Consider the following 9,721-nt stretch of genomic DNA (forward strand, 5'->3'; position numbering starts at 1 on the left):
CTCGATTGGTGTAGTACCGGTGGCGCTGTGGGTTTGTCTGTTCCCGAAATGAGTAATGATCAACCATGACTGCCTTGATCTCAGTCTGTTTTATTTAATACTGTATGTAGTAAAAGCCAGGTTGCCTATCGCTCCCGTGCTCCCAGCAGCTCCTCGAGGATAATTATCGTTAGACTCCACATTGTGGACCACAACGACGCAAGTTCCGCCGCGCAACGAAAAACGTTCGCATGATAACGTTCGCCGAGGTGCGAATCGCATATGCTCTTCCCATCGGGATTAATTTTGCTGTTCGGATGTTGCCCAAATGCGCATGGGTGGTCTTTACGAAAGACTCTTTACAGGTTTTTAGCCTACTTCCCAGCTGGGAATTGAGAAGAGGAAATTAAACTTTTATGTGCCGGTACATCAGCAGTAGTCATAGATTTAAAGAAACCTGGCTATCGGTATCAAATCGGTGAATACGGATAAAAAAGATTTCACTGAAATAGAGTACAAATCAAAACGCAGAAGGCGCTTCCAACGAGTGTTAATCTATTCGCTATAGACTTTTTATTTTTTTTTTGAATGTGCTAGGCTCATGTCGTCAACTACGGCAATCTGCTCGTAAATTTGTATAGTCTTGTTCTTCGCTTCGAGGTTGACTGCAATGCCTTGATGCTCGAAAGAGTACTACGCATTCCTAGTGTCTGTCGGGGAAGCACTCACCAGCGACGGCCACCTGCGTCACCACCACCACGACGATCATCCCAACGCGAGCTCTGACGAGAGCGACTGCTACTTCCCGAATAAGGCGCGCTTGAACGCTGAGCGAACGGCCCGCTGCTGCTGTCGTTGCGGTGGTAGGAATCTGGACGCGAAGAATTCGATGAGGGAACGACAAGTGCCTTCATCTTGAAAAACTGCAGCGCCTGCGACAACGTCGGCAGGATGGAGGATTCAATTCGGCCAAAGAACCGGAAACCTCCTGACTTGACCTCCAAGTGGCAACTGCGGGGCGTTTCACGAGCAATATACGTGATTGAGAAGCAGCCCGGGAATTTTTGGTACACGTGAAGAGCGTACGGGATGCGCGACGGGTGCTCCTTCTTCTGCTTGATCAGGTCCTCTTCAACGCTCTCTTTCGGTGCGTTTTTGTAGTATTTGTAGCGCACCACGTCATCCACCAAGCTGTTCATGGGATCCACAAAGCGAGCAATCAACTCGTCGATGTTCTCGTACTTTTCTTCCTTGACAATCAGCGTCTGACCAATTCGAGCTTCCGAAGGTTTGTCTTTTTCTAAGATATCGAAATGACGGTACACACCATCCAGCATCTTCCACGTTAGCGTGAGGTGGTCGGTGCCCAGAGTACTGGGACGAATAACCACTTCACCAACGGGCTGTTCGCGCAGATACTGCATCGCAGTCTGGCAGTTGATGTTGCGGAACAACGGGTGAGCGATCTGTCGCTTCTTACGTCTTGACGTTTGCGTGCCTGGAACACGAGTAGCCTGGGTGAACGTTGTCTTGTCTTCCTCAACAGGGGGCTCGTTCACGAGGCGGTCCACACGCTCCATGCTGTCATTCTCCACTAACTTGCCGTTCGTGTAGCGAGGGAATCGCTCCGGATAGAAGCACATCGACATGTCAATCAATGAGCGGCGGTTGCAGCCAAGCTGCAGCTCATAGCGACCTTCACGATCCGCCTGGATTGCCAGAATCTTGGCGTTAACTGTAATACCCTTCGGGAAACTCTGTGGACGCACATCCATCAAGTAATCTGGCAATCGCTCACGGTGCAAACTGGAACGCATGCCACTCTGCAAGCGCACACGAACAAAGTCATCGCCCGACATGTGCAACAGCGTAGCAGGCACGATCATTCCGATACGTAGAGTGTCCCGCGTTTCGCCGTTCAGCAAGAAGAACAGATCTTCGTCCTTAGGTACCTGGTACTTCGCACGTTTGTCAAAATAAGGGTAACGCAGCTCTCGTTTGATGTACTCGAGCGTCAACAGCTTCGGTCCCTTCTTTTGCAGCTCCAAACGACCAGCATAAGCAGACAAATCCAGCTCGGACAGCACATCTTGGATTTCTGCATCGCCAAGACGGGTGTTAGGGGGAGCGTTGCGGCTTCGAATCGCGGACGCTGATTGGTACATCGTGTCTTCAACTGCGTACGAGTAGTGGTTCGGGTCGTACATATCGATAGTTGAGTTGTTGTTGGCGTCACCACAAATCTTCACCGCCATGTAGTAACTTTCCGGGTGGATACGCGTATCATCCAGCGGATTCAAAGGCGCTTCACGCAGAGCATCACGCTCGCGAATACGGATGAATCCAGCACAGTTGCGGTACACAATTTTTCCCACAAACCCCTTCGACAGCAACTCCTGACGTCGCTCAACGTAATTCTTTGCGCGAACCTTATCCAGCACCGACGCCGCCTTGACCGGACCCAGTCCGCAAATGAATTGCAGTTGATACGACGTGTGTTTGTGATTGGCTAGCAGGTTAATGTCAATGCCGTACTTGTTAACCACTTGCACAAACACTCGATCATACTCCCTCAGAAGAAGATCCTTGACGAGGGAGTGCTGCATCATGTGGACGTTCAAGAACAGTAGCTCGCGGCCGCGATTCGGTTCATTCAATGCAACGTTTCCCCACATCGCACAGAGCTCGGATGCAGGGTTCCTCAGGTAGCGTCCGAGACCGATCGCAGCACGCACATACTCAGATTCCTCGGGAAATTCCTGATCTGCGCGCTTGGAGCGACTGAACATGTTTGCAACATCATCTTTCAGGAACACAATGTCCAGGAAGTCGTGTCCATCTCCGTTCCCAAATCGAGAAGCATCATCTCGACCCAACAAGCGACGCACCTCATCAACCACTCCACCCATGTCCATACACTTCATACCAGCCGACACATTGATCACAACGACATGTGTTTGGGAGTGCTCCGTCAAGAACTTCAGTAGCGTAGCTGAGAGTTTCTCGATGTTGTTGACATCTCGCTTGCAGTACCCTTCCGTCTTGTCCACCATCTCTCCATTGACATCGAGAGCCACGATGTGTGCGATCGAATCCATGCTGCTTTCAACCCAAATCGATACGATGAACGGATCCACGCCTTCAGAAGGCTCATATGGGCGGACAGAGAGTCGTTCTTGTAGCGCGTTTCCGCACATCTTCACAACCACATCACGCGACGCCACGGTCAAATCACGCTTCAGCTCGTTCTCGAACGACAAAATCATAAAGTTGTTGATCGCCTCCTGAAGAACAAGGTGACGCTGGCTCTGCCACTCCTCGTCCGAGTCGTTGTCTGCCGACATATAGATCGGCTCTAGCGGATCCATCAGATCCTGAGCCTTCTCGTTGATGATAGTGGTCGTCAGTAGTCCTTCCTTTTCAGCTCGAGAAACCTTAAGCCACAAATCGCCCGATTCAAACACGTCAAGGACCGGCATCTTCTCAATGTACTGCAGGCCGTGACAATAGTGAAACTCGTCAATTTCTTCACGGCCCTTGGCTGTTGCCTCTGTGGTCAAAACAGCATTCAGACGATAGAGCTCACGGATGCACTTCCGGACGTTGGGCTCGGCCGCAATCTTACTAGCTGCAATGTGGCGAGCACCCTTCATCACATCATCCACAGTAGGGAACTCCTTGGTCGTGTACTTTTGCGCTAGAACACCAGGACTCTCCTCTGGGGTCGGAACGTCACGGATAGAATCTTCGTGATCTACGCCAGCCACAATACCACCCAGCACGGAAGAGTTCATCGTAAACGCCAGCGAGACCGGACGCAAGCCTGCCTTCGTGCAGATCTGATAGAACGTGCGGCGGACTGGGCGACGGTATTTCTTGTCAGTGCTCTCCTTGGTCGGTCCGCTTGATTCCTGTGCATCCAGTGCGAAGAATTCCGACAAATCCTTGTACGTCTTCTCGTCAGGTGCACTAAATAACTGTTCATAGCACTTGCGCACGAACGCCGATTCCTTAGCATTTGACGAGTCGACCACACGCTGAATACCGCTCTGGAACGACCTCCGCTTGCGTTCCAACTTGTCCCACTTCACGTCGAGATCAAGGATCTCGTACAGGTTTTCTGAGTGCAGACCCGCTACTTTCCAGTACTCCTTGCTGTAGCGCTGGACAAACGCAGGCTCCAGTTTCTCGTCGTGGTAAAAGCGCAGAACAGTGTCAATGGCCGACACGATCTCGCCGCGTGAAGCAGCCGAGTTTCGCTGACCCCTTCGCTCGAGGTTTTTAATGATAAAATCACTGATCCACTCGGACTCCTCAGCACGGTCCTCAGCATCCGGGAACTCACGATTCTTAAACAAATACTGATATCGCTCTGGCAGATCATGGTCACGCACAGCGATCACGTCCGAAGTCATCATGTGTTCCTTCAGCACGCTAGGCTCGAACTTCTCCAATAGGATCGCCTTCTTTGACTTGGCCGGGGTTTCCTCGGGAATCTTGCCGCTGGTAGCCTCTAAAAACCCGTCCATGTCTCCGAATAGCTCCTCGGCTTCTCCCATCTGATACACCGACGGTCCTTGCATGGAAGCTGGGATAGGCTCCTGTTTCCTGCGGCGACGCGGTCCTTCACGTCCTTCCTCGTCGTCGTCCACGATAAACTCATCGATATCGTCACTTTCGTACTCGTCATTGCCGAGATAATTGTTAGCACGCTGCGGGGCCGAGTCTTCTTCCTCCTCGTCCGAGTCACCGAACATACGGTAGCTCAACTCGCGCGACATGAGTCCAGAGTCGTCCTCGGTCTTCACCTTACGGGACGAGCGTCCCATATCTTCATCTTCACTGTCACTGCGGGTCGGACCTGTGTCCATGCCCATATTCTCACGCACAAGCATGAGATCCTCGTCGTCGATCTCCTCCACTTTCTGTTTAAGACGCTTCAGCTTTTTCTCTTTCTTACGACGACGGCGGCGGTGGCGAGCTAGAGGTAATGAAGCAGCGACGGTGAGTATAAATCTCTCTCTCTACAACCTTTATGTAGGCCTGAGCTTACCGATCTCTTCCCCATCAGAGCCCTCGTCGTCTACCACGAATCCATCATTCTCATACTCGTTGCGGTCCTCTCCTTCGTCCTCGTCTTCGTCGTCATCGTCGTCTGAGTTACCTCCTTCTCCATCGTCACTCTCGGACGCCATGTCATCGATAAATGCCGACTTGGACTTCTGCTCGCATTAAGAATATCGTTAGTAAGAGGTATTCTAACGCAGAGGTCAATTGCCGCACCTTCTCGTCGTCATCGGCTTTGGCGGATCGCTTAGCCTGCTTGTTCTTGCTCTTGCTCTTGCTACGCGATCCACCGCTGAGCTTACGCTTCTTGCTGCTTGCGATCTCTTCCTTAACCGCATCCGAGTCGGAGTCAGAGACCGTGGGAGACCCAGTCCCGAACATTTCATCTGCAGAGTGAATGTAACCGCCGCTTCAGAGGGAGCACAGGGAAAATGGCTGAGGAGGCAGGGGACTCACCGTCTGACGTGGTCATGATGGCAAGCTGCTTGAGATGTTACTGCTACTGTGGCTGTAGGTCAGGCGTTGGCTTCGTCCGCGCCGCGCGATCCTTCCGTCCGTCCGTGGCTTCCACCCAACGACGTGCGTTAATTCCAGGGCAAGGGGGCCCGCTAGTCGTATTTTTGATTTTTGACCAATCCTGGCTCACGAAAAAAAAAGTCAAAAATATCGGTAGCTCTTTTAAAATTATTGTGTCGACAGGTGTTAAAATAGCAAAATAATTGAAATGCTTCCAGACGAATGTGAAGATAAGTGGCAACTGCACGGTGCGGTCGATGCCTGCTTTGCATACCAATTACATGTACATGCTGCGGCTAACTTTTTCGGATCAATTGTCGAAACCCAGCAGTTTTCCCTGAAAACAAATAAAGATTCGCGGCTTTTCAGTATTACGGAAATCGCCCGTAATGATGTCCAAGCTCAGTTTCCACCTCCTCCATGTTCTGCTGGCGTTGTGGCTACCATGGACTATCTCTATCATCGCCGCCCAAAGTGCATCGCCCAAGCTTATGTGGTGTGCAAGTCCGCTCACTCCGGCGGTGCTAGAATCGCCCATTGACAAGTGGGTTGACGTCCCAGACACGAGCGTCACTGTAGAGCTGCAGAACGAGGCTGTAGTGATGATGTCGTACGACGTGTCGGTCTCCCACGTCACGGATATAAAGTCTGAAGGTGTCCAGGTAGCAGAACTGAGCGAACTGTCCTTCCGAGTAGCAGTAGACGGTACTCCGTACCGCCAATCAGCGACGACAGTCGACGACCGAGAGCCGTTAATCGTAGTAGCAAGTGGGTTCTTGGTGCTCGAAATTCCACAAGGTCATCATAGCGTCAAGCTGCAATGGCGGAAGCGAGGCACACGTGTGCTCAAATGGGCAGTGACAAGTGACATCCTGGACGGGTTTGCAGGCGGACGAAGTCTCACCGTGTCGGCGCAACATCGTTTTATCTGGTACAAACAGCCGACCACCACGGTCTCTCTTCTGTCTGTAAATAAGTGGGAAGCTGTGTCCGGTATGTCGGTGAATTTTCGTCTGTCGGAACCAGCCACGATTCGGTTCTTCTATCAGTTGCCTGTCCGCCCCGAACTAGTGCAGTACTCTCGTGGTTCGTTTGTAACTCGCTGTTGTAATATCTTGACTGGTAAGTTCGCTGACTGTGAATAAATGGATACAGATACGGCAGCATACGATGAAATTGAGACGTCTCTCGAGATAAATGGGCTCCGATATCGAGAAACAGGGTCGTACGGGATTGTAGAGGGGTCCAGGAAGTCGACAGTGCTTCTTCAAGGTAGTATTATCATGGACTTGTTGCCAGGGGAGTACAGTGCTGTGCTGTACTGGAAGGCGCTGCTAGGCTCCAGTCGTCCATGGTATTCGTCTCCTAATGCCTTGGACGGGTTTGCTATGGGGCGGATCCTGGCAGCGGTAGGGGAATGGAGTATGGACTCAATGTCCGTTTACAATTTACAGCAATTTAAGCCGACGTCAGTGGGGAAATGGTCGGACGTAGGCGACTCTGTGCTTCAGTTTACGCTGCCAAAAGCGACTCAAGTCTCGTTGAGCTACAATTTACCCCTTTCACAGAGTGATAACCCGCAGTTTAGCAGTTGGACTGAAGACTCGTGGGATCGCATCCAAACTCGGTTAGTTATTGACGGAGTCGCATACAGGCACATGTCGTCTTTGGTAGACGGAAGTGTTCGTGGAATAAAAAATGCAAGGGCAAGCATGGTATTACCACTCGCTGGGGGTAGCCATACCGCGAGACTGCAGTGGAAAAACGTTGATGGAAGCCAATGGCGAGCGGTATCATTCATCACAGACCAAGCTTCTTCATACGCATCCATATTTATCAGTGTAAACTCGTGGAACAATGATCCAAAGATTTTCGCGCCTACAGTCGTACTCGGAGAGGAAGACACGACTGTGGAAATTGACGGCATTTCTATAAGCGATACTGATAGCGAAATGGCGCTCGACTACGAGGTTACTGTCACAATATCTGTAAGAAATGGCGTGCTATCGCTGGATCCCACACCGGGAATCACGTTCGCTTCAGGTAACGGAGATCGCAACCAGTATTTGCTATTCAGCGGAGCACTCAGTAGCGTCAACGCGTATTTAGCTCGTGTGTGGTATCGAAGCTATTTGAACTGGTACGGTGACGATGAGCTCCGTATCAAAGTTGTGGATCAAGGTGTGACCGGTTTCACTGCTGCGAGTACAGATGAAACTTCTATCGTGATACACATAGCGTCCGTCAACGACCCACCACAGCTCACTGTTCCAAGTACCCAGTTCTTGCTTGAAGACCAGCAAATCAGCATATTTGGCGTCAGGGTTCATGATGTAGATCCTGGCTTTGATCACAGCAACTCGACATTTGAGATGCAACTATTTGTACTGAGTGGTGTGGTTTCTCTCGGTTCTACCAGTGGCGTAGCGTTTATTGAGGGGGATGGGAAAGGAGACCAGCTTTTTTGCTTTCGCGGCGATCTACGCACAATTAATTCGGCTTTATTTGAGATTAAGTACCGACCTGACAAAGATTTCAACTCGAAGCAGCACGTGGAACGTCTAGGAATACGCGTGCGAGATTATAACTACTTGGACGGCACAGTTACAGATGCGTTTAAGAGCATTTTGATTGAAGTCCAGAGCTCTAATGACCCGACGCTGGTGGTACCATTGGAGCTATCTACAATTACACTTCGTGGATATGCGGTCGAGCTTGTAGGGGAAACCACAGGCAACGAGGTGGTATATGCGCAATTACTTTCGATGACCGCTGTCGGAGAGATCCAGCTTTCAACGCCAAGTAGTGCGCTTCCTGCCGGCGTAACAAAGCTTCCCGTTGGAGACGAACCATCCAACTTGATTAAGCTAAGTGGGCATGTTTCTGGTGTTAGCGACATCCTGCAGTCTATCACATTCATGCGAGCCCCTTCATTTTACGGGTACGAGATCATTTTCGTACGGTTAAGCGCAGTTCCAGATTTCTCGATCGTGGAAGACTTGACTATCCAGATGAACCTACACACTGATAACTCGACTGAGCTTTGGTCAATTGCTAGTGCATCTCCGTCTCGAGGGAAAAGTGAAGGAGGAACTACTGTGTCAGTGACAGGAAAGAACTTCCAGAGATGGTCTGATGAAAAACTCTGGTGTCGATTTGGTAGGAGTCCGCTCGTTGATGCCAAAGTGAAATCTGACACCCTGTTGGCCTGTGTGACGCCTCCAGCAAGCGCTGATCTTCCGAAGCGAACGTTTCTGATGGTGACTAACGGAAATGATTTCTACTCGAATCCTATTCCATTTGTGTACGAAGACACCTGGACCGTATCATTCGCATCACCAACAGGAGGGCCATGCACTGGAGGCACTACAGTACTGATTAAAGGGACAAATTTCCCTCGGAATACTGTATTGCAGTGTGCTTTCGGAAAGCGAATGTCAAGTGCGCGGTACTTGTCATCATCATCAGTCTCTTGCAAGACACCGAAGGTTGAGAAAGGTACAACGGACGTAGATTTGCGATTAACCTCCAACGGCCAAGATTTCTCGCAGCCGCTGCTCTTCAGTTATCGAGGTAAGTGAGAACTGTGACTCTTTGTGAGCTGGCTAGCCTTGCTAATTGAATGTGGACTCGTTAGACCCACCGGAGATTAATTCCATCGATCCCTCGTACGGAAGTTCGAGTGGAGGCGACGTTATTGCAGTCGCTGGAGCTAACTTCTTTCCCGATACACAAGCCAACTGTGTGTTCGATGGGGATATTGTCACGGCCGCATCTTTCAAGTCTTCCAGCTCGATGTTGTGTCTGTCTCCTGCCGTGCCGATTCCGACGGAGCCAATGACCGTAAGTATTGCAGTTATCCTTGATGCGATGTCGTATCGATCTCCTAAAAACTTCAGCATTTACGGTAAGTTATGATGTATTCTTTTGTGAGATGCTAGAAAGAAAATCTAATCGATGGTCGGTGTCGCGCAGCCCCACCCACTGTGTCAAATGTAGACCCAGCATTTATTACGGGGAGCGGTGACATACTGACTGTGAATGGGTCTCATTATCAGAACCTAACTTCACTATCGTGTCATTTCACAAGTGGTGCTACAAGTACCGCTGTCCCAGCAACGTTTTCGAACTCCTCCGCTGTACGCTGTCGCGTCCCTGA

At 50.6% G+C, this 9,721-nt stretch overlaps 1 protein-coding gene across 1 annotated transcript; it reads left to right on the forward strand.

Moving 5' to 3' along the window:
- Nucleotides 1-5,769: 5,769 nt before the first annotated feature.
- PITG_05441 (uncharacterized protein) lies at nucleotides 5,770-9,721 on the forward strand (the record flags this gene model as incomplete). Its single annotated transcript, XM_002999038.1, has 7 exons — nucleotides 5,770-6,648; nucleotides 6,718-7,189; nucleotides 7,403-8,503; nucleotides 8,688-8,721; nucleotides 8,979-9,135; nucleotides 9,200-9,469; nucleotides 9,621-9,721. The coding sequence occupies 7 exons, from the start codon at nucleotides 5,952-5,954 to the stop codon at nucleotides 9,719-9,721; spliced, it is 2,832 nt and encodes a 943-aa protein (XP_002999084.1).

The sequence above is a fragment of the Phytophthora infestans genome, genomic scaffold, assembly GCF_000142945.1.
Source record: "Phytophthora infestans T30-4 supercont1.7 genomic scaffold, whole genome shotgun sequence".
Taxonomy (NCBI): domain Eukaryota; phylum Oomycota; class Peronosporomycetes; order Peronosporales; family Peronosporaceae; genus Phytophthora; species Phytophthora infestans.